Raw genomic sequence first — 25,850 nt, 5'->3', positions numbered from 1 at the left:
CTTCCTCTCTGTCACTCACTTGAAAAATACGAAAGAAGACAATGGACGTCTAATGATAACGAGAGACGAGTTTATGGGTAGCGCAGTGATACTAGTCTCGTCTCGAGTTTCTGATCAGTGGGGATCTGATCTAATCTTATCTACATCTCTTCGATTGATTGACACGGGGACTTATCCATTTTGTTTCCATTCGAGGCTTGGCCCATAAGCAGTGTAGGCTTCTGTCATCATCGCCATTCCTATCAATTATGTATCTAATTATCAGTATTTCCATTCATACAAGTGGCAATAAATCTCAATTCGAACAATGATCCTTTGGTGGTGGATTTTGATTAATGTTTCAATTGGATAGCGGAAACAGCCGAGTTTATCCTATTTACATGCTTTTCATCGCATTAAATTACACAACAATCTTTAATCATATTCACACGTTCAGAGCAGAAAAAGACGAAAAATACATATTACTTCTTAAAACTAACAAGCCCAGGATTTAGATGATAATATAATAGGATTTCAACTTTCACGCAAGTTGTGATGCATTTAATCCCATCTGGTGGAGATCCTAGCCATCAATCCATTCTTGGTGTGCAGGATAATGGATACTGCCGGAACAACTGGAGTTTCTTCTGATACATGAATACGATAGTTGTAAATTATAGCAGATGCAACGGCTTTCATTTGAAGGAAAGCCACATCCTTCCCTAAACATGTCCTTGGCCCTGCATTGAATGACATGAACTTGTATGACGGCTCATGTTTAATCCTTCCTCTCTCGTTAATCCATCTTTCAGGTTTGAATTCAAGGCAATCTTCACCCCAGAAAGACTTTATCCTTCCCATTGCGTACAAACTAAACAATATTTTCATGGTTGGATGAACTGGATGCCCACTTGGAAGTATGTCTGGTTTGAGAGGTTCCTTGTGCTGGAATGGTACCGGTGGATATAACCTTAATGCCTCGCATAATGCTCCGTGTAGATAAACCAAATCCTTTACCTCCTCAGCATTGAATAGCCGCCTCTTTTTGGTTTCCTCGGCAGGTAGTTTTGATTGAAGCTCTTCTATGATCTTGTTTTCCACTATCGGATGCCTCGAGACCAACCAAATGAACCAAGTAAGAGCAGAGCTGGTGCTGTCCCTCCCTGCAAGCATCATGTTCAAAATGGTATCTCTCAAGAACTTATCATCACATTTCAAACCTGTTGGTTTTTCTTCAGTTATGTATGATGTTAAGAGATCCACACCGTCTTCACCATTTTGTGAGACCAACCCTTTCGTCGTTGTATCCAGTTCTTTCCTCTTCTGGCATATATATTTAGTCATAATATCGTCAAGAACTTCCCATGCCTTTCTATATTTTTGTTCTTGTCCCATTTTCAACCACCTCTGCAACTTAATAAAGCTCTGTGGCCTGACATGCCGATAAAATATGGCTTCCTCAACATCATCCAAGGCTTTAGAGAAAGGAACTTCAGGGAATTCGAGGGAGAGACATTTAGGATCGTAGCCAGTGACCAAGATGCACGTAGTATCAAACGTAAACCTTTGGAATACATCTTCTAAATTGACCACCAAGCCTTGTTTGGCAACATAGTCAATGACATGAATAAGCCCTTTTTCCACCTTATCTCGGGTAGTCCTCAACAAAAATTTGTGAAACGACTGATTTCTCATGAATTCTTGAGCAACCATCCTCTGTTTTCTCCACAAATCCATGTCGGTATTGAAAATCCCGTCTCCCAAGACGTCGAAAAGCTGCTTGAATTCAGGTCCTTTGGGGAAGTTGTTAAAGTTGGAACTCATTATGTAGTGAACATTGGTAGGATCACAGGTCCCAACGATGTTCATCTTAGCAAACCAAGGACCATTGAAAAGAAAAGTATAGTGGCATCTCTCAAATGTCTCAGTACACCAATCGTGAATCCGATGAATGTTAAGGATAAGCTCAGGCAGCATCCCAACAATTGGAAAGCTCTTTGGAGATCGATTCTTATTTCTCAAGCAGCAGAGGAACAGAAAGCAAATGAGAGCCAAGACAGCTTCAAAAACACTGACCAATGCCATGAAATTGCCAGAAAACAAGCACCGGGATACGTACAGCTTCTGATGTTATCTTGACTGGTGATGGTTCCACTTCCACAGATATAACACAGAAGATTATATTCCTACTAGGGATGGGCAAAACAATGCTTTGTATATGTCAACGATTGACCGATTTATAATTTATGAAAAAAGAAGAAGATATGCATACAATAATTGTAACCAAAATAAGTAAATAAAAACACGTGGACGGTTTCAACTTTTAAGTTCCATTTACCATGGCTATCTAAAAGATAAGTCTATTGGTATAATTTAAAAGAATTCCTGCCATTCATGAGAGAAACAGATACGTAGCTTTCAAACTGTCAGTGATTTTTCAGAGTTTAAGTTAGGAGATAAATTAAGAGAGATATAGTAGTAGGATATATTGTATTTTGATAGAAAGAATTTAAATTTAAAATTTGAAAATTAAATAATACGATTATTGTGAAGCAAGTATGGAACAAATTTAATTTAAAACAAAATGAATGCAGCACAACATGAATTTAAATGTAAAGTGAAAACAATTTAAATTTAAGGTTTTTATTATAAAATAATATTAACAAAATTAATTAATTACCTAAATGGGAAGATAAAATATTTTTTAAAAATGGATTGTTTGTTACAGTGCTCATCGGTGTCGCTTGACACATCAGCGACATTACCTTACTTTTTGACCAATCATGCAACAAACATTATGCTTATTTTTTAAATATTGGTAACACCACTCTGTCAGACGACACCAATATGTATTTGTAAAAATACTCATGAAAATATAGGTATAAATGGTGGGTGAAAAACGAAAAAAATTACAAGTATATACGAGTATAAAATAGAATTTTTTTATTGGTGTTCGTTTTCTCTTTTCCTTTTGCCTTCGATGTCCCATCATCATTTTTAGATGCATACAATAATTCATTTACGAAAACGTCATTAATTTCACAATCAAATATAGAAACAATTAACATCAAATATGAATGCTATTTTCATTTAAGTCTCTTAAAAATCCCAATATCTGAAATTTTCGTGTTTTTACAACTCTCCTGTTCGAATATAAATCTGACTTCATAACTATGCTCTAGGGAGTTCAAACTATCAATAAACAACCTTTTTCTCCAATGTTCACATCATCATCTCTATCTAACTTCAAGCATTCAACCACGATTATCTTAATAAAATTTAACAATTTCAAAATCTAACAAATAGTTTAAACTATCTAATATCATAAGCTAAGAATCCATAAAAAGTCAAATGAAAAGGCACTACTTACCCCAAGAATAATGCACAAAAATGGAGAGGAAACTAAAAAAAAATTTCTTCTTTCTTTCCTTAACTAGTTGGTGGAGAAAGATGAAGATGAAACTAGGTAAATGGAATATATTGACTCCCCCATTAACATATGTTTTTAGCTTAATAAACTTAATTAAGAAAACCAAATCAATTGCCATGATTTATTGATATGGAATGAGTGCGGTACAAGATCGTAAGTTTGCCTAAGTCGCAATTTTAACTTAGGGCTCTAGATGATAAAAAAGAAACTTGAATTTTGGGACAACGTGAAGCACAAACAAATCCAAGTCAAATATAAGAATTTAAAAATTAAAGGAAGCAATTAAAATAGATAATTAAGATAGAAAAATGCTTAAATAATTTAGATATTTGAATAATTAAATATGAACAAAATAGAATAAAGGAGAAAATAAAAAAGATAGATGAAAACCTAAGTCCAAAGGAGCCTTGGAAACCCAATGAATCCACAACCCCCTTCAAACGGCTCTGATTTCCCCTCCAAGAAAGAAAACTTGGCAAGAAAAAGGTTGAAGATAATTCCCGCAATCTAAAACAATTATTAAAACTCTTCTAAAAGAAAAGTCAAGAGAAATTCTTAAATATAAAACTCAAAGAGAATTTTATTAACTTAAAGTGAATAATGAATGAATTGATTGTTGAATAATTTTGTACAATGAAGAAGCCTTTTGTAACACCGATTATCTTTATTGACTCGAAACTTAAGAAAAGTTAAGATTGAATTGAAAGGATTAGAAAATTTTCGGACTCCACCGGAAGATTCAAAAATTTTAGTGGTTGAACTGTGATTTGTTAGATCTCAGTTCTAGTTTGGTTAGGATGGAACTGGCTGGTTCCATAGTGGAAGACAAAACGGTGAGGATCATGCCTAAGGAGTGTATATATAGGTGTCGGCAGAGACAAAATTTTCTCAATTTTGTTTACAAATATTTTTTCTCCATAGCATCATTTTTTTCAATCGTTCTGAAGAAGAAGGGGATGCATTGAAGGAAGCTTTGCTTGTAGCAACAGTAATGTGAATTGAAGTCTGGTAGTAGAGAAATTGAGAAACAAGTAAGCTTCTTTATCTCTCTGTACTTGTGGATTGAAGAAATGAGTGAAGTAGTAACTCTTAAAAGATCCTACAAAATTATAGATTTTAAGTTTTTAAGGGTTGAACACCTTTAGTTTAACCAATAAATGGTTGCCATGTTTAGTTTCCAGGACGAAGAAGACTCTGGTGTTTGGACAAGCTAAGTTGATGATGATAAAGGAATCCAGGTGAGTTTTTATATCCCACTATTTGAGTGAACTAAGATATTTTGCTTCTAGACCAAAATACCTTCTTGACTGTTATGTAGTGTGTCTAGAAACTTGATTGTAACATCTCGAAATAGGGCTTTATCAGAATAGTGGTTTTGGGACCACAAATGCGACATCAAAATATTTATTTTATGATTATTATGAGGCCTAGAATAGGATTATATACATGTGTTAAAGTTTCCTGAAGAAATTCTAAGTATAAGATGTCCAATTGGAAATTAGGGACTAAATTAATAAATTGCAAAACTTGGATTCTAGAAGCAATTTGTATGAAATATCTATAGATTGTGAATTAGAAGGCCTTGGAGATCAATTTGCCCAACTTCTAATTTTTGGATAAAAATGGGCTTGCATGGGTGAAATTTTAAAGAAAGGGCATGAGGGCATTTTGGTCATTAGGCATTTTAATGAAATAAAAAGGGAAAAATAAAGCAAAAATATGCTCATCTTCTTCCCATAGTTGCCGAAATTTGGAGGACACCATAGTTAGGGTTTTTTCAATTTTCAAGCTCAATAGTAAGTGCTCCCAAGCCCCGTTTTTCATGTTCTTTGTATTTTTGAAATCCTGGTAGTTTGCTCTCTCCATTTCTACCCACATTTTATACTAGGGTTCATGTTCAAAAATTTACCCATGCATGAGTTATTGGTATTTTGATGGATTATGGAAGAATATGAAAGATAAATGTGTGTTAAACATCTTTTCCAAGTTGGTTTTCATGAGAAACCCTTATAGGGACTATTTTGCAAAAGATGTAAATGTGTGGTAGAAATGAGGAAAATAATGAAAAATGTGGGTTGGCATAAGAGAGAAAAATGTTTAGTTAGGCTTGGGTAAGATAGAAATTGCATGTGTTTCATTATACGAGCCTAGGGACTAAATCGTAAAGATGTGAATGGTTAGGGGAAAAACGGTTATTTGGACCGGGGGTAGGTATTAAACTTGAAATATATAATGTGGGGTATTAATGAATTAATTTTGCTATTATAGACCCCGAGGAACAAATTCCAGAGGTCAATCGTGGTAAACGCAAGTTTCGGAATAACCAAAACACAACTTCAAAAAGAGTACCAGGTAAGTTCAAATAATTTAAAGTAAACCCTTGATATGCATAATTGTATGAATTATGAATGTTTGATGATTGTATTTGTTATTGGTATGAAATATCATAGAAATGTATATTGATGATAACATGTGAAAAATATCACAGTTGAGGTTGACCAAGGGAATTCGATGGATAAACCCTCATTGAAAAGGTAAACTGAGATCCTGCATGTGTTGCAGTAAGGATTTAGCCTAGACAGGTAATCCAAGATCTCAGGTATGAAAAGGAATCTAGCCCAGACGGGTGTTCCTTGAATGATCAAGCCTCCCGAAGAATATGTGTGCATGATGGATTCAGCCCGGACCGGTAATCCGATTAGCGTCTGAATTTAGCCTGGATTAGTAATTCAAATCCAAGCTCATTAAGGGTGATTGTTGCTATAACGGATTTAGCCTGGACTTGTAATCCCGACATCACCTTATGACTTTATATAATGGGGGATTTAGCCTGGACTGGTAATCCTGCCATATGATGTGAGGTTCGCGGGAGTGTATAGATGGAATAATTATTCATATGAATTGACAGATATTGGGTATTCCATCGAGGTTTCCTAGAAACTCAACGAGATTAACATGGGATATACATATATGAATGAAATGTTGAATGATGAGCTCATCTAGTTAAATTACATAATGCATGATTATATGACTACCTCATTGATTGAGTGCATGTGATAGGAAATCATTTCATAATGGATGATTTCATGAAATAAGTATGGATGTTTGCTTATTACTTGATAAGTTTACTTTCCGGTTATTCTAGCTTACTAAGCATGAAAATGCTTACCCCTCTCTTTTGCTCTGTCTCACAGAGCTCAATGACTTATAAGGATTGGAAGACAATTGGGGAGTGAACACACTATCAACTAAATAAGCTTTGGTATAAAGACTCAGTTTATTTTGTTCAATGGCATATATAGTATTTTTGAGTATTTAGTTATATGTGTCATTTGATTTGCCCAGTAAAGGCATGTAAAAATATGTTTATCTCTTTGTATATGGCCATGAAAATTAGCTTAATTTAAGTAGGCTATGACCTACGATTTTATGCATGGTTTTAATTACGAAGGATGGGTTGCTATCAATTGGCAATGAATCACATGAATGAGCCAATTTCGGATGGATTAAAGTAATATGGGAACCCATGACACTAAATAGGAAATAACCATTTATGTATGAAACCAATGATATGAGGTTTCCATACAATTGTTTTCATTAATATTATTTACAAGTATATAATCATGCTTCTTCTCAAACTTGGTAACCATTAGGCACAAGTAGTATAAAGGGGTGAGTAAAGGCTTGGAAAATAGCCTAATAAAGTCCACATGGTTGGACGCAAGGGCGTGTGTCTAGGCCGTGTGTGACACACGGTTCCCTCCCATGGGCGTGTGCTATGGTCATGTGTCCCCTGCACTTTAAACCTTAGCTTAAAGTTATACATGGGTAGGCCCCACAGGCGTGCGCCATGGCCGTGTTAAAATGACAGTTTCATCCACGGGCACGTAGCACGGGCGTGTTCCATGGCTGTGTTGATAAGTCAGTGTTGCCCACGGTTGAAGGGCATGGGCGTGCCCCAAGATACACAGGCGTGTGAGTCCACACGATCCACCTACACGGGCATGTGTCCCTTTTAGTTAAGAAAAATTTTCTGAGGAGCCCAAGGCTAATTAAATGTGCCCGTATTTGTCCCGCATTGCCTTCTGATATGTTATAGGTCTCGAAGGCTTATACAAGGGATGAGATGTTAATGATTGAAACATTTTAAATTCAAATGAAATTTTGTGACCGGAGTTAGTATACTGAAAGTGTAAAGTTTCGATAATGCCTCGAGCCTTGTCCCGGTGTTGGATACGGGTTAGGGGTGTTACATTTATTGGTATCAAAGCTATAGTTTAGTCGGTTATAAGACTACAGTAGAGGATGCTAAGGTTCGCTATACATGCCATTATTTGAATGTTGATAGTGTGACGTCTCCTAATTGTTTAAATTGTTTTGAATATAGTAAATGTCTTCTAATCAAGCACAAAATGAGTCCGAGGGAGCCGAGAGCCATGCTCCAGCTTCCGTACAACGAGCTGTATCTAGTAGTAGTAGAAGGCTGATGTCAGAAGGTCGAGTAGAGGCCCGAGCTGCCTTTTTTGATATGATGGATGAATGGTTTGGGGATTATCTAAGAAATCACCCCAATATACTAAGACCACCTCCACCCTCTAACCAATCTGCAGAAGATGTGCCAGGAGGTATGGCACCGATAAGAATTGATAAAGCCCCAGTAGATAAGCTTAGAAAGTATGAGGTTGAGGAATTTAGAGCGAAAGTTGATGATAACGTTGAAAGAGATGAGTTCTGGCTTGAGAACCCTACGCTGGTGTTAGATGATTTGTCATGCACACCCGAGGAATGTTTGAAGTGTGCTGTGTCCCTTTTGAAGGATACTGCATACAATTGGTGGAAGACCATATCCTCGATAGTGCCAAAAGAAAATATTACTTGGGATTTCTTCCAAGCAGAGTTTAGGAAGAAATACATTAGCCAACGGTTTTTGGATTCAAAACGAAAAGAGTTCTTAGAACTCAAACAAGGTAACAAGACTGTAGCAGAATACAAGAGAGAGTTCGTATGACTAAGTCAGTACGTAACTGAACGGGTCCAAACTGAATTGAAAATGTGTAAACGCTTCGAAGAAGGTCTGAATGAGGACATCAATTTGTTGATTGGGATCTTGGAAATACGGGAGTTGGCCGCATTGGCCGATTGAGCCAAAATGCCGAGGAATTTAATAATGAAAGAAAACAAGCTAAGAGAGAGGCTCGAGTTACGAATAAGAGGTCTAGTAGTAAAACACTCTCGTTCTCCACGAAGAAATCCAGGAGCCTGCATGAACGCTCCACTTCGTCAATGGGATATTCGGGTAGATCAAGAAGCTCTCAGCGACGAGGTCAAAAGTCTTCCTCCCCGATGGTGACTAGTGTGGGGAGTGTAGATGATCAAAAACTGAAGTGTAAGAGCTGCAAAAAATTTCACTTTGGAGAGTGCCAAATGAAAAATGGTGCATGTTTCAGATGTGGTTCTCTTGATCATTTTCTCAGAGACTGCCCAGAACGAGCTGAAAAAGATGAGGAATTAGCTCCGAAGTCGAGTGCTCCCATTCCACGAGGTAGACCTCTGAGATACCCTGGAAGTGCTAGTGGCAGTCGAGTCGTGACTAAAAACACTACAAAATTAGAAGTTTGAGCCCCGGCAAGAACGTATGCGATACGTGCTCGAGAGGATGCCTCTACTCCTGATGTTATTACGGGTACTTTCTCTCTTTTTAATACAAGTGTTGTTGCTTTAATTGACCCGAGGTCAATGCATTCATATATCTACATGAGATTAGCGTCTAGTATGAACATACCTGTGGAACCTACGAAATTCATTATTAGAGTGTCGAACCCACTAGGCAAGTCGGTTCTAGTTGATAAAGTCTGTAAGAATTGTCCTTTGACGATTCAAGGTTGTTGTTTCTCGGCTAACCTTATGTTGTTACCATTTGATGAATTTGATGTAATACTTGGTATCGATTGGTTAGCCCTTCATGATATAATTGTGAATTGTGGTAGTAAGTATATTAAGTTGAAATGCCCGAATGATAAGATTCTACGGGTTGAATCAAGAGAGTTGGGTTCGCCGCCAGTTGTAATCACAACAATGGTTGCCCAGAGATATATGAGGAAAGGATACGAAGCCTACCTTTCGTTTGTGATAAACACTAAGAAAATTACATTAAAGATTGAGTCTGTGCCGATAGTATGTGAATATCCAGATGTGTTTCCAGAAGAATTACCCGGACTACCTCCTGAAAGGGAGATAGAGTTTGGTATTGAGTTGATGCCAGGGACGACTCCCATTTCTATTGCTCCATACAGAATGGCACCAACTGAGTTGAAAGAGTTGAAGGCACAGTTGCAAGAGTTGACGGATAAAGGATTCGCAAGACCAAGTTTTTCACCTTGGGGTGCCCCCGTGTTGTTTGTGAAGAAGAAAGATGGGTCGATGAGGTTATGTATCGATTATCGGCAATTGAACAAGGTGATTATCAAGAGTAAGTATCCTTTTCCAAGGATCGATGATTTGTTTAACCAATTGAGAGGAGCCACCGTATTCTCCAAGATAACTTGAAGTCTGGCTATTATCAGTTGCGAGTTAAAGACTCAAATGTACCCAAGACACCTTTTAGAACAAGGTATGGCCATTATGAATTTCTTGTCATGCCGTTTGGGCTGACGAATGCACTGGCCGTGTTTATGGATCTAATTAACAGGATCTTTCGGCCATATTTGGATAAGTTTGTAATTGTGTTTATTGACGAAATTCTGATCTACTCTAGAGATGAGACAGAGCATGCAAAGTATCTAAAAATTGTGTTGCAGACCTTGTGGGAAAAGCAACTGTATGCTAAGTTTAGCAAGAGTGAATTTTGGCTTTAGGAAGTTGGATTTTTAGGTCATATAGTTTTAGGTGAAGGCATCCGAGTTGATCCAAGTAAAATTTCTACAATTGTTGAATGGAAATCACCTAAGAATGCAACCGAGGTTAGAAGCTTTTTGGGCTTATCCAGTTACTATCGAAGGTTTGTAAAAGGATTTTCCATGATAGCGACTCTGATGATGAAGCTGCTTCAGAAAGACATTAAATTTGAATGGACGGAGAAGTGTCAGCAAAGTTTTGAAAAGTTAAAGACATTGCTGACCGAAGCTCCTGTTTTAGTGCTACTTGAACCGAGAAAAGAGTTTGTGGTCTACAGTGATGCGTCCTTAAATGGATTGGGTTGTGTACTTATACAAGATGGCAAGATGATAGCCTATGCTTCACGGCAATTGAAGCCTCAAGAGAAGAATTACCAAACCCACAACCTAGAGCTTGCTGCCATTTTTTTTGCCTTGAAAATTTGGAGGCATTATTTGTATGGCGAGACTTGCCGTATATTCACAGACCATAAGAGTTTGAAATACTTGATGACTCAGAAAGAATTAAATTTGAGACAGCAGAGATGGTTAGAATTAATTAAAGATTATGATTTGATTATCGACTATCACCCGGGAAAGGCAAATGCGGTCGCAAATGCATTGAGTAGAAAATCCCTGTATGCCCTGAGAGCCATGGATACTCATTTGAAATTGCTTGATGATGGTTCAGTTTTGGCCGAGCTGGAGGCTAGGCCAACATTTCTGTAGGAAATTCATGATACTCAGCTTAATGATGATGACTTGCAAGAAAAAAGGGCTCAATGTGAGTCTGGTGTTGAGTCAGATTTCTGAATTAGTCCTAATGGATGTTTAATGTTTAGAGATAGGGTTTGTGTACCTAGAGACAATGAAATTATTTGTAAGATTTTGCAAGAAGCGCATAACAGTCGTTTGTCAGTTCACCCGGGAAGTACCAAGATGTACAATGGTTTAAAGAAGATGTACTGGTGGAACGACATGAAAAAAGATGTTTCTGAATTTGTATCAAAATGCCTAGTATGTCAGCAAGTTAAAGCTGAACATCAAGTGCCTTCAGGTCTGTTACAGCCTGTAACGGTTCCCAAATGGAAGTGGGATAAAGTTACCATGGATTTTGTGACAGGATTACCTTTGACTCCGAAAAAGAAAGATGCCATATGGGTTATAGTGGACAAACTGACAAAGTCAGCTCATTTTATCCCAGTAAGGACGGATTATTCCCTTGATAGATTGGCCGATTTGTACATTTCTAATATAGTAAGATTGTACGGAGTACCACTATCAATTATTTCAGACAGAGACCCGAGGTTCACTTCGAGATTCTGGAAGAAGTTACAAGAAGCTTTAGGTACGAAGTTAAATTTTAGCACAGCTTTTCACCTTCAAACTGATGGTCAGTTTGAGCAGATGATTCAGATTCTCGAGGACATGTTGTGTTGTTGCATCCTTGAATTTCAGGGTAGTTGGGAAAAATACCTGCCATTGGTAGAATTTTCCTACAATAATAGTTTCCAAACAAGTTTGAAGATGGCGCCTTATGAAGCCTTGTATGGTAGGAAGTGCCGAACTCCATTGTATTGGACAGAACTCAAGGAAAATCGGATTCATGGAGTTGATCTAATTAAAGAAACCGAAGAACAAGTTAAAGTGATTCGAGAATGTTTAAAAGCGGCATCAGATAGGAAAAAGTCTTATGCTGATCTGAAAAGCAAGGAGATTGAGTTTCAAGTTGGAGATAAAGCATTCTTGAATGTATCTCCATGGAAAAAGGTATTGAGATTTGGTCGGAAAGGTAAATTGAGTCCACGATTTATCGGACCATACGAGGTCATTGAAGGAGTTGGATCGTTAGCTTATCGTTTGACGTTGCCACCCGAATTGGAAAAGATTCATGATGACTTCTATGTATCCATGTTAAGGAAATACTGATCAGACCCCTCTCATGTGATTTCACCGACTGAGATCGAAATTCGACCGGACATGACCGATAGAGAAGAATCGACTAAGATATTGCTTACGAAGTTAAACAGTTGAGAAATAAAGATGTGGCTCTTGTAAAAGTTTTATGGCATCGACATGGTGTTGAAGAAGCTACATGGGAGCCGAAAGAAACCGTGAGAAGCCAATATCCGAGTCTGTTTTCTGGTAAGACTTTCGAGGATGAAAGTCCCTAAGGGGGGAGAAATGTAGCATCCCAAAATAGGGACTAGTCAGAATAGTGGTTTCGGGACCACAAATCTGACATCAAAATATTTATTTTCTGATTATTATGAGGCCTAGAATATGAGTATATGCATGTGTTAAAGTTTCATGAAGAAATTCTAAGTATAAGATGTCCAATTGGAAATTAGGGACTAAAATGAATAAATTGCAAAACTTGGATTCTAGAAGTAATTTGTATGAAATTTCTATAGATTATAAATTAGGTCTTGGAGATCAATTTGCCCAAGTTCTAAATTTTTGGACAAAAATGGGCTTGCATGGGTGATATTTTAAAGAAAGGGCATGAGGGCATTTTGGTCATTAGGCATTTTAATGAAATAAAAAGGGAAAAATAAAGAAAAAATATGCTCATCTTCTTCCCATAGCTGACGAAATCTGGAGGACACCATAGCTAGGGTTTTTTCAATTTTCAAGCTCAATAGTAAGTGCTCCCAAGCCCCTTTTTTCATGTTCTTTGTATTTTTGAAATCCCGGTAGTTTGCTCTCTCCATTTCTACCCATAGTTCATGCTAGGGTTCATGTTCAAAAATTTACCCATGCATGAGTTATTGGTATTTTGATGGATTATGCAAGAATATGAAAGATAAATGTGTGTTAAACATCTTTTCCAAGTTGGTTTTCATGAGAAACCCTTATAGGGACTATTTTGCAAAAGATGTAAATGTGTGGTAGAAATGAGGAAAATAATGAAAAATGTGGGTTGGCATAAGAGAGAAAAATGCTCGGTTAGGCTTGGGTAAGATAGAAATTGCATGTATGTCATTATACGAGCCTAAGGACTAAATCGTAAAGATGTGAAAGGTTAGGGGAAAAATGGTAATTTGGACTTGGGGCAGGTGTTAAACTTGAAATTTATAATGTGGGGTATTAATGAATTAATTTTGCTATTATAGACCCCGAGGAACAAATTTTGGAGGTCAATCGTGGTAAACGTAAGGTTTTGGAATAATCGAAACACAACTCCGAAAAGAGTACCAGGTAAGTTCGGATAACTTAAAGTAAACCCTTGATATGCATAGTTGTATGAATTATGAAAGTTTGATGATTGTATTTGTTATTGGTATGAAATATCATAGAAATGTATATTGATGATAACATGTGAAAAATATCTCGGTTGAGGTTAACAAAGGGAATTCGATGGATAAACCCTCATTGAAAAGGTAAACTGAGATCCTGCATGTGTTGCAGTAAGGATTTAGCCCGGACGGGTGTTCCTTGAATGATCAAGCCTCCCGAAGAATATGTGCGCATAATGGATTCAGCCCGGACGAGTAATCCAATTAGGGTCTGAATTTAGCCTGGATTGGTAATTCAGATCCGAGCTCATTAAAGGTGATTGTTGCTATAAGGGATTTAGCCTGGACTGGTAATCCCGACATCACCTTATGAGTTCATATAATGGGGGATTTAGCCTAGACTGGTAATCCTGCCATATGATGTGAGGTTCACGGGAGTGCATAGATGGAATAATCATTCGTATGAATTGACAGATATTGGGTATTCCATCGAGGTTTCCTAGAAACTCAACGAGATTAACATGGGATATACATATATGAATGAAATGTTGAATGATGAGCTCATCTAGTTAAATTACATAATGCATGATTATATGACTACCTTATTGATTGAGTGCATGTGATAGGAAATTATTTCATAATGGATGATTTCATGAAATAAGTATGGATGTTTGCTTATTACTTGATAAGTTTACTTTCCGGTTATTCTAGCTTACTAAGCATGAAAATGCTTACCCCTCTCTTTTGCTCTGTCTCACAGAGCTCAATGACTTATAAGGATTGGAAGACAATTGGGGAGTGAACACACTATCAACTAAATAAGCTTTGGTATAAAGACTCAGTTTATTTTATTCAATGGCATGTATATTATTTTTGAATATTTAGTTATATGTGTCATTTGATTTGCCCAGTAAAGGCATGTAAAAATATGTTTATCTCTTTGTATATGGCCATGAAAATTAGCTTAATTTAAGTAGGCTATGACCTACGATTTTATTCATGGTTTTAATTACGAAGGATAGGTTGCTATCAATTGGCAATGAAATACATGAATGAGCCAATTTCAGATGGATTAAAGTAATATGGGAACCCATGACATTAAATAGGAAATAACATTTATGTATGAAACTAATGATATGAGGTTTCCATACAACTATTTTCATTAAGATTATTTACAAGTATATAATCATGCTTCTTCTCAAACTTGGTAACCATTAGGCACAAGTAGTTTAAAGGGGTGACTAAAGGCTTGGAAAGTAGCCTAATAAAGTCCACATGGTTGGACACACGAGCGTGTGTCTAGGCCGTGTGTGACACACGGTTTCCTCCCATGGGCGTGTGCTATGGTCGTGTGTCCCCTGCACTTAAAACCTTAGCTCAAAGTTATACACGGGTAGGCCACACGGGCATGCGTCATGGCCGTGTTAAAATGACAATTTCGTCCACTGGCAGGTAGCACGGGCGTGTTCCATGGTCGTGTTGATAAGTCAGTGTTGCCCACAGTTGAAGGGCATGGGCATGCCCCAAGATACATGGGCGTGTGAGTCCACACGATCCACCTACACGGGCGTGTGTCCCTTTTAGTTAAGGAAAATTTTCTGAGGAGTCCAAGGCTAATCGAACGTGCTCGTATTTGTCCCCCGTTGCCTTCCGATATGTTATAGGTCTCAAAGGCCTATACAAGGGACGAGATGTTCATGATTGAAAAGTTTTAAATTCAAATGAAATTTTGTGACCCGAGTTAGTATACTAATAGTGTAAAGTTCCGGTAATGCCTCGAGCCCTGTCCCGGTGTTGGATACGGGTTAGGGGTGTTACATTGATTGTGAATGTTGTAAGAATGACTGATGGTTGTTTGTGGATTCTTCTCGATGTTTGAATGTTTGGCGTATTTTGTATGGGTATATAGTGTCTTAGAGCATGTTGAAATGAATGATTTACATGTTTATTGTAAAATCTCGAAATATGGCCTAGACAGAATAGTGATTATGAAACCATGAATCTGAGATAGAAAAGTTTATTGTGATTAATTTTATGATTTACTGAGTGATTAGATGCATGTGTTAGAATAATGATAAGAAATTTCAGTGATTGCATGTCCGATTTGCAAATTAGGGCTTAATTGCAAAAGTTGATAAATATGAGTTCTAAATGCTAAGGGATTAAATTGAAGTTCATAATTGAAGTAGAGGTCCTTAAATGGAATTAGACCATTAAACTTTCATGGACAAAAATGGATATACATAGGTAAAAATAACTAATTTTTTTTAATGAAGGGCATTTTAGTAAAGTGTCAAATAAAATAATTAAAAAGGGAAAAAGATGGCAAAAATGTGCTCATCTTCTTCCCTAGGCCGAATGTAAAGGGTTCTCCATAGCTAGGGTTTGTTTCAAGCTTCCAAGCTCCATAATAAGTGATTCCAAGCCTCGTTTTTAATGTTCTTTGCGTTTTTAGAGTCCCGGTAACTTGATTAAGCTTATTGTAGCAATATTTTAACCTAAGGTTTATATTTGGAAAAATACCCATAGGTGAAATGTGTTTATTTTGATGTGTTATGGTAGAATATGAAGCTTGAAATTGTGTTAAATAACTTTTGCTAAGCGATTTTATGTGAAAACAAGTAAAACAACATAATCGGTAAAAATACCTAATGTTCATAAGTACATGTTAGAGTGAGAATTTGATGTTACCATAGAAGGGAAAAATGATCAGCATGTCATAAAACATAAGAAAATAGAATGAAGTTTAATTTCCGAGCCTTGGGGAAAAAGTGTAAATATGTAAAAGTTTAGAGGCAAAAGTATAATTTTGCCAAAGTTTGAGTCAAGGGCTGTTTTAATAAATGAGAGTATTAAATAAGCTAATTTTTTTTTATTGTAGATCAATAAGAATGAAATTCGGAGTTAGACCGGGGAAAGAAAAAGATAGTGGACTAAATCGATATAGTTAATCGTATTTTGTTTCGAGGTAAGCTTGCGGTAAATAAATGAAATATTCTATTATTTTATGTTAATGTTGTTAATTTCCAGCATGCGTATATTTATTTTATGAAATTATTCAAAGAAGACTCAAGCATGAATTGACGGAGAAGTAATTTCAGAAAGTCCCGGTTGAACCTTAGTAATGTGTAGGATACAAATGTCATGACATTAGGGTTTAAGGATACCATGTAAGACCATGCCAAGGAATGGAAATTGGTAAGGTTTCTAAGGCAATGATACCATGTAAGACCATGTGAAGACATGGCATTGATAAGTTACTATAAAGCAAAGGTCCCATGTAAGACCATGCCAAGGTATGGCATTGGTGAGTTCATAAGGCAAGGATACCATGTAAGACCATGTCGAGACATGACAGTGGTAAGGTTCAAACAGATACCACGTAAGACCATGACAAGTCATGGCAATGGTAAGGTACCCGTGTATCCTTAGTATTCCAAGTGGTTCAATGGGAAAATTTAAAGAGAATATCAAGGTAAGGTAAGGTAAGACAAGTTATACTAAAAAGGTAAGACAAGTTCATGCTAGAAGAGAAAAGGTAAGTATATAATGTTCATGTATGCTTGATAAGGAAAAAGGTAAGTAAAATGTATTAATAAATTTGATTAAGTAAGTAAGTATTTAAGTAAGTGAGTAACTGAAGAAGTTTAAAATATGTCTATGATAATTAATGAAGTTGCATTAAGTAGTATCATGCCAAGTAGTAAGATAATTCTTATGAATGTTGTTATTTATTTGCATGCAAACTTACTAAGCTTAATGCTTACCCCCTTTATTTTCCTTCTTTTTATAGTTTTGTCAAGCTAACTCGGGGATCGTAAAGTATGTCGGAGGTCTGGGCACACTATCACAAGGATTATTTTGGTATAGCTAGACGTTTCATTTTGAGTATGGTATGTATAGCATCGTAGCCATTTTGTGTGTATGATCTTATGATATGAATGGTATGTAAATTCTTGATAATAATTAGCTATTGGAATGTCTAATCAAGGACATGTTTGGTGTTATGTATGCCTAAATGCTAACTATTCCATGGAAATCATGAAAAAGGTGAAATTAGGTTTAAAACAATATCGAATAGTAGTAATGACGTGAATTTGAAAATCACTAAAAGTAGTAGAAATGGATTTAGATAGTGAATAAGATATAGAATTAAAGCTCATTGAGTCTATTTTCATATGAAAGAAACAAAGTAAATAAAGGAGTTGTATTTTATGAGATATTTAAATTTTGGTGAGACAGGGTCATAGTGATTTCTAAATCCCCTGTTCTGAATTTGAAATTCACTAAAAATTGTAAAACAATAATTAGGAATTATAATTTATATTTATAGATTCCTTATTGAGTCTAATTTTAAGAGAAATAAACAACATGTTATTTGAATTCTGTACGAGGATAAAACTAATTCGTAATGAACAGAGGTTAGAGCAGCCGAACACTAAAACAGGGGAAATTTTAACTAATAAACTGTACTAATTGGCTAGACCAAAAATTTTAAAAAAAATTTAGTAAGAAGATATATGAGTCTAGTATCAGAGAAAATTTACAGATTTGAATTTTGAGTTTCGTAACTCAAGTTATGATTTATTTATTGACTATAACACTGATGGATAGTTTATTTATGAAAGATGAAATAAATTGTTTTGATTTGTTTAAGTGATCAGAAAATTTTTATTGATTTCGGTTTGTTCACGAACCGTTTCAATTTCATGTTTTAGGGTCTCGAGGACCCTTTTTAAGGACATATTTAATGAATGAAACTAAATTAATTTTAAAAGCAAATTTTTATGGCCCAAATTAGTAAGCTAAGTCTGGTAACGCCTCGTGCTCGACTCCGGCGATGGTCTCGAGTAAGGGGTGTTACATTTATAAAGGAAAAGTATGAAGGGGAAATTATCAACGGGTTAGACAAAGTTAGGATTTGGGATGTTGGGTTTCTGTTTAGTACCATACGGTGTTGCTGGGTACAAACCATTATTTCTAAAACATCAGGCCTTGCGAAAGGGACACTGAGGTGTTTGAGCACCAAGGTATAAAAATGGAGAAATGGAGGAATGGGTGGATGAATAGGATGCTGGGTCACCAGAATGCCTTGTGGCATAGCAGAAAAATTATTCCGACGATCCAAACCAGGAATCCTTGCACAAGGAACGAATTGAGAAGCAAAAGTTTGAAAATATACCTTTTAAAATCTGAAAAATGCGAAGGAACCACTGTTGGTTTAATACCCTTCGCACGCTGCCGATCCAAAGCCGTAATAGAATCGTCCCGACCTCTACGTAGTCCACCCAGTTACGAATGAAAGAACAAAAACTCTCTCTGAATGTTTTAGAGAGCTTCTTTTGGAAAAAATACGGCTGCTAAACCTAGGTTTCTTTTCCTTTTTGTGGTTAATCTTGGTAACACTGTCTCACCTTAGGGTTTTTATGATTCCCTTTTATTTTAATATTTATATTAAAACCGAATCACCCTTTTTACGCCAAAAATATATGAAAATATCATAATGTAATATCCTTTCCAAAAGATATTAATTTCTATATATTTTATGTTTGGCCGAAATTATTGTAACACTTTATTTTAATAATTTCAGTAAACAATACATAATTATTTCAAATTCATACATTTATTTTAACTATGTTCTCCAATCTTGTACAACAATTTTGTACATATATCGTGTTTATTATTTAACTGTCAAATTAAATTAATTCAATAATTAATATAATTCTCGTGACAATTAAATTTAATACCAACTGTGTTTAGATTCTGTTCGTTTAAAAGATAGGGTGTGACCCGGTAGGCTCTTGTAACATTGGTAGTAATACTAGACCACTTCTAACATTACATGTAATAAGCGGAATCTAGTAATGCATCACTGCTACCCAAGTTACAAGAAGTCGTGGTTCGACATAACCTTTTTATGATAAATTTTCATGTATTATATCCTTTTGTCCTTTATATCTCGATTGGACACAAGTCATGAAATAGTCACACTTGCAAAGTCCAATCTCATGTTTCTTGATACCCGAAGTAGACTACAATAAACAAATAAGTGTAATATCTCATATTAACTTATTTAAGCATGGCCATGCATTTCTAATCTCACTTCATCAAGTGGCCTACGATATTGCTCCCATTATGTAGGAGGGACAAATATTATCTTGATCAATCATATCCCATTGCATAGATTGTGGCATACCCAACATCAGTCTTTATAGTATGACCTGTTACAGTAAACATTTGACTGTATCAAAATATACAACTCACTATGTTGGGAAAATGATGATCTCAAGTCCAATGATCGTATACATAGTTATCATTATAAGTAATGTAGTGACCAATATATAATAACCCAAGAAACATACTCATAGTGGGTCAGTCCAATATGTCGCTCTCTAACATATACTCATGTATTGATTTTGACATCCCTATGTGAATGACAACACCTTGTCATCAATCAACTACATATTAGTCTTAATGTATTATTGTTGTCCAAGCCCACAATAATACTTGACTAAGGACCTTTTAAGAATAGTCATATTATTCACGGGAGATTATTATAAATCAGTTTATTTTACACACATAGAAAGTGAAACTGAAATAACAATGACAATGCCTTTTTATTAATAAACAAGGTAGAATGAATATGTGATTATAATTATCTCTGGATTGGTCTTTGGGCATACTCTAACATAGGGAAGTTGGAATTCTATTAAGATATCACCACATGGTGTTGCTTAATGTAAATCGTGATGTGTGAAGCTCCTGGTCTTTGGGGGGGATACTATGATGTTCGGGCATTAAGGTAAAATGTGAAAAGGAATGATATTGACTGGCCATTCAGGGTGACACTGTGACAATGATATTTAGGTTCCATAGAGCAACACCACGATGACGATAAGGTCCTTCGAGGTGGCACCTCAAATAGGTTTAAGGTGTAAGACCATAGCGACCATAGCTCAACTATGGCAACTAAGAGAGTTTGCCGAGACAATAAACATGGGTAGTCAGCCATGCAACAACCTAATTTCGGTGAAATTAGAATAGTGGTTCGAGACCACAATAAAATTTATTTTTATTTTATTATATGATTCGTATTATATTAGAAATGTCATGTGAAAATTTTGGTAAGAAAATTTTAACGATGATGTGTTTAATTACGGGAAGGACCAAATCGCATAAAATGCAAAAGTTGAATTCTAGTAGCTAGAAGAATCAAATGGCTATGGAATTCAAAACTTAAGGTCCTTATATGGTAATTAGACGATTAATAAAAAGATAGTAGATATTTTTGGATGATTCATCCATGGAAAATTAGAAAAATGCTAGAGACTAAATTGGAAATCAAAATTATTAAAGATGATAAATTAATTAAATAGAAAATTTATCATCTTCTTCCCCAAAATGATACATGGAAACCCTAGGAGAGAGAGAAGAAACTTTCTTGGCCAAATTGGGTAAGTTTTCTTGTCCCATTTTTAGTAATTTTGATATTTTTGAAACCGGGATAGCTTAATCTATCTATTTGGGGGATTAATTTGAGAAGTTATCAAAGTATGGAAAATGGGTCATGGATGAATATGCTGAAAATTAGAAATTTTTGGTAGAAAATGAAAGGTTGGTGATAGATAAACAACTTTTACAAAGTGAATTTTGATGAAAACATGATTTAAGGACTAAAATGTAAAGTTGTGAAATTTGATGAAAAATGTTGAATTTTTATGAATACAGGTGCTGTAAATTTTGTAATGGGATTTTGGTTAGGCTTGGAATAGTGAGTAAATTGCAAAAAAATTATTTTTCGAGCTTAGGGACAAAATGGGAATTTATGGAAAAGTTGGAGGCAAAATGGTAATTTTGCCTAGGATGAAAATTAAGTCCACTTGAATGTGAAATATTGTAAATTGATGTTAAATTTACTCGTATAGATCTAAATAGACCAAATTCAGAGCTAGAACGAGGAAAGAAGAAAATGTTGGATTAGTAGATTTTACATACACGAACATTGTCGAGGTAAGTTCGTGTAACTAAATTGTATATGTTTTTTTGTTGAATTTAATGTTGTGTTTGTAAATTGTATAAATTCCATAAATATGTGAAATGATTGCATACTCGTTATAGCCTAGTAAATGAAAATGCCCGATCAATAATAATGCTTGATAAATGGTAAATGATAAAAATGTTACTTATATGCTTGAAATGAATGTGGAATGTATCTATTTGAATTATATCTATGATTTAGATGTAGGAAATAATCACATGCTTGTTAATGATTGAGAAATGTTAAATCGTGTTTGCATAAAGGAAGAATCGATAGATAAATGTAACTTTCCGAAATGAATGAGGTCCTGCATTTTTGTTGACAAGATTTGGCTCGGATGAGTAATCTTATTGACTTCATTTATGAAAGGATTTTGCCCGGATGGGTAATCCTGATATAAGTCCTCTCGAGCATATGTTATGGATTGGATTTATCCTGGACGGGTAATCCAGATCAAGCTCATTAGAACATATGTCATAAAAAGGATTTAGCCTGGACTGGTAATCCTGTTGTATACATGTATGGTTCGATAGTGTACTCTCTGATATAGTACCTTATGGGTACCATTGGACATGAATTGACAGATCTTGATTCATACACCTCGAGTGTATTTCCTATGTATCCATTGATATTCCAAATAAATTCAACGGGTGAAAATTCTAGACATGAGAAGTTATGAATGATAAAATGAGTTATTACATGTATCCATCTGAAATACAAGTAAATGATGATACATGACAAATGATACGTAATGCCCTGATTTTTGGGCCTGGAAGTATTGGGCCTTGAGTCTGTGTTTGGGCAGAAAATGGCCCGAATAATTTGGATGTTATTATTATTATTTCATATGTTTAGTTTAGTAATTAAATAAATTACGAAGGGTTTATGGTGTGGGAAAAAAGGCCCAAGAGTAAATTTAATTCGAGGCAATTCCTGAATTTTAATTTTTGGAGAGAGGGTTCTGGCGATATGGGCTTTTAAAGTTGAGGTGGTAAAATAGGACACAAAAATATCTATGGTAAAGTGGCATGTGGCGCCACCTAGGTGTTTGAGGAGTGACGTGTGGATGTTTAGGGGGAGCTAGAGTTCAAGTCACAAGGTAAGCGTATTGTTACTTTTTTTTTTTTTTGTGCATGTACCGGGCATGTGATAGAGCTTAAGTGGAAATTTGGCTAGGGCTTTAGGAAGGTTGGGACATGGGTCTAAATGGCCATTAGGAAAACCTTTATTTTCTTTTTGTTTTGCCAAATTAGGGTTAGCTACATAGAGCCTTCCCTTTCATTCTATTCTCTTCTCAGTATCTCAAAAAGCCGAAAAATGCAAAGTTAGATCTCCTGAGTGCCGAATTCTTCCTTCTCTTCTCCTCTCTTCTTCTATTTTCTTTTTCTCCTTATTTTCTTCTCTAGCCAATACATTCCTACCATTCTACTCACCTCCTCTGTCAATCCCATCCTCCACAAAACCTCCATAGCTGATTACCATAAAAGCCGAAATCCCAAAGACTCACTTCTTGTGCCGATTTCTCCAAGCCAAAATCTTTCAGTTATTTTTTCTTTTTGATCAACTTTCATCTTCTCTAAACCCTTAGTATCTGTCGGCAACATTACTTCAAAGTTATAGCCTCAAATCGTCATCTTCTTCATCACTTAAAAAGCCGAAATACCATATATTTAGGGACTTATAGCCGAAACTTCAGATCTCCTGGATTTGAGTTCTACTATCGATTAGAGGATAGATCTGCATCAGATCTGTGTAGAAATCAAAGAGGAATAAGTGGTAAGTGCTCATCACCTCAAATCTAGTCTTATTTTACAAATCAGAAAAGCCAAAGTCCCTAAAATCTAGGGAGGCTGTTGATTTGGGCATAGGGCTTTAAGGGTCTTTAACTGACGATTTCTTCTGGTGATTAGTGTCTTCTAGAGGTTGGATCGAAGGCTTGGATATTTGGAACAAGACTTAGATCTAGTCACCAGTTTTCGGCAAAAAGGTAAGATTCTAAAGGCTTAAGGGGCATGGTTCGAATATGGGTAGGTGAATATTGGGATTGGTTGTTGTGGTTTGCAATCTAAGAATTGTGGTAATCAATTGTAGGACATCGTAGGGGATCTTAGTAGCAGTCGTCGCGAAACAGGTGTGTATCGAACACCCTCTCATAGTTCAATTCGGCAAAAGCCGAAATGCCAAAATTCTGGCATTTCGTGGGCTTGTGAGTGTGCGAATCCTCACAAGACATTTAGAAATCATTAGATCTGAACTCAAAAAGTGGTAAGTTAGTCGTGTGTGAAATTTCGTGCACTTCGGTAATTGGGCCTCGATAGGCTAAAATTGGGCCCAATGGGCTTACGGGCCCATACGGGTAATAATTAAATAAAATGTATATTATAAAAAATAGGCAATAAGTATGTTCTGTTAGACTGTAGAATCAAAACTACTTAAACCGGTAAACTGGTCATAAAACTTGAGTTAAATGGGCTTAAATGACTAATAGAAACTGTAGGGCCCATTAAGGGTTTTAGGGCCCAATGGCTAAAATTGTGAAATTGAGATAAATAAATTACGGCGATGATAAATGGGCTAGTAAGGACTGTAACATTCATGAGAACCCTTAAAATTGATAAAATTACTGAAATACATTTATAGGTGAAAAGTTTATAGTTTTACTCCAAGGAGCAAAATTACCGATATACCCCTAGGGTTTAGGGTTGACCTGAATGCATGTTTGACTGTTACTATTTACTGCATGCCATGTTATTATTATCTGATGCATGGGACTGGGTTATTGATGGAGGAAGTACTGAAAGTGGCTTGACCACGTACTGGAGGCTTTGCCTCAACTTACTGATATCTGAGTAGCTATGATGCAACTGTGGAGTGTAGGGTTGGGTGGGTTGAGCTATTCCCCACATGGAGTGGAGGGCTGGTACGGGTGGAGTGTAGCGGCTGGTTATAGGCTGGGTTGGGCTTGCATACAAGAATATGTCTGTTCTGTTCTGGAATGGGCCTACGGGCCATACTGTTATCTGAAAAGGGGCTAAGGCCTAGTTTAACGTATTCTGAAAAGGGCTTCGGCCCAGTACCTACGGTTATCTGAATAGGACTTAGGCCCAATGGGCTTGAACTGACTTTGGATTTGGATGGGTTTTCCATACACACTGAGTTTTCCAAACTCACCCCCTTTCTCTTCCATCCTTGCAGGTGAGCCCTAGTTGGTGGACTTGGAGTTGGACGGGATTCAGAGTGGCCACGAAGATTAAATTTCTGGTTTTTAAATAAGTTTAAATTAGCTTCCTTTTAAATTTCGCATTTATTTTTGATTATTTCTATTTTGGTTAAAGTTGTAATAAGGCCGCTCTATTATTTTTATTTTGGGTTTTTAAACTGCTTAAATCGTTTTCAACTTGAGATTCACATCACTTAAATTGATTCCTTAAAATTGGTTAGCTCTAGGGCGCGTTTTATAAAAGTTACTTATTTTCAAAATGTCACGATAACCGAGCAAAGCTTGCGCAACGTAAATGTTTTCAAAGGAAATAAATATTTTAAATAGACTTAAACTTAATTTGTTGTTCGTGGACAAGTAATAAGCTTAAAGTGTGGCAATGGATGTGTGCATGTCTAGGATTGGATCATCGAAGAGCTAGGTACTTAAGCAGTCTAATTGGCTTACCTACTATTTTCTTGAATCCTACCTAGTGCATAGCTTCCATTCACTTTAATTTAAAATGAAAATATTCTTTAAACACTAAGAAAGATTTTAGATAAAACATGACTTCTCTAATAACGCTTCAATGTGACACGCCAGATTCGGTTGTAACGTCTAGGCCAGGTTTGGGGTGTTACATGATATATGAAAACACAAGATGATGATATTTGTACATGGGCTTTATTTGATGAATATATTTTCATTATTGATTATAGACTTGTACACCTTGAGTGTGCTAATCGTGGCCCTGATATTCCAAGTAATATGAGTAAAGTTCTGATATGAAATGATCTAAACTCGAAATGAACTATTATGAAATTATACTTGAAATAATAAGATGAATTATGCATGTTGAATGAATACATGTTGTGGAAAGCATATCTGCTTGGAAACTTGATTGTTGTTGAGCCCATATATGATTTGATGTTATTATGGAATATATGACTAACAAGGGCAATGAGAATGTGTGTAGGGCTTAAGGTCAAACTGATTGATTATGTCTTACATAGTTACCTCAAAATAGATTGAATGGTAAGTTAAGTACCATGTTATACAAACTTACTAAGAATTTTATGCTTACTTAGTTTTA

At 36.0% G+C, this 25,850-nt stretch overlaps 1 protein-coding gene across 1 annotated transcript; it reads right to left on the bottom strand.

Annotated features, from left to right (window-relative positions):
* Nucleotides 1-299: 299 nt before the first annotated feature.
* Nucleotides 300-2,290, bottom strand: LOC108474770 (alkane hydroxylase MAH1-like). Its single transcript, XM_017776784.2, has one exon. It carries the CDS (start codon nucleotides 2,062-2,064, stop codon nucleotides 541-543), a length of 1,524 nt encoding a protein of 507 aa, XP_017632273.1. The 5' UTR covers nucleotides 2,065-2,290; the 3' UTR covers nucleotides 300-540.
* Between the last annotated feature and the right edge of the window lie 23,560 nt (nucleotides 2,291-25,850).

The sequence above is a fragment of the Gossypium arboreum genome, chromosome 11 (assembly GCF_025698485.1).
Source record: "Gossypium arboreum isolate Shixiya-1 chromosome 11, ASM2569848v2, whole genome shotgun sequence".
Lineage (NCBI taxonomy): Eukaryota > Viridiplantae > Streptophyta > Magnoliopsida > Malvales > Malvaceae > Gossypium > Gossypium arboreum.
The sequence above is the reverse complement of the archived record's forward strand: the minus strand, read 5'-3'. Positions and strand labels throughout refer to the sequence as shown.

Bases quoted from the DNA above. Each gene is read 5' to 3' on its own strand.
- LOC108474770 (XM_017776784.2), bottom strand. From the start codon at position 2,064: ATGGCATTGGTCAGTGTTTTTGAAGCTGTCTTGGCTCTCATTTGCTTT.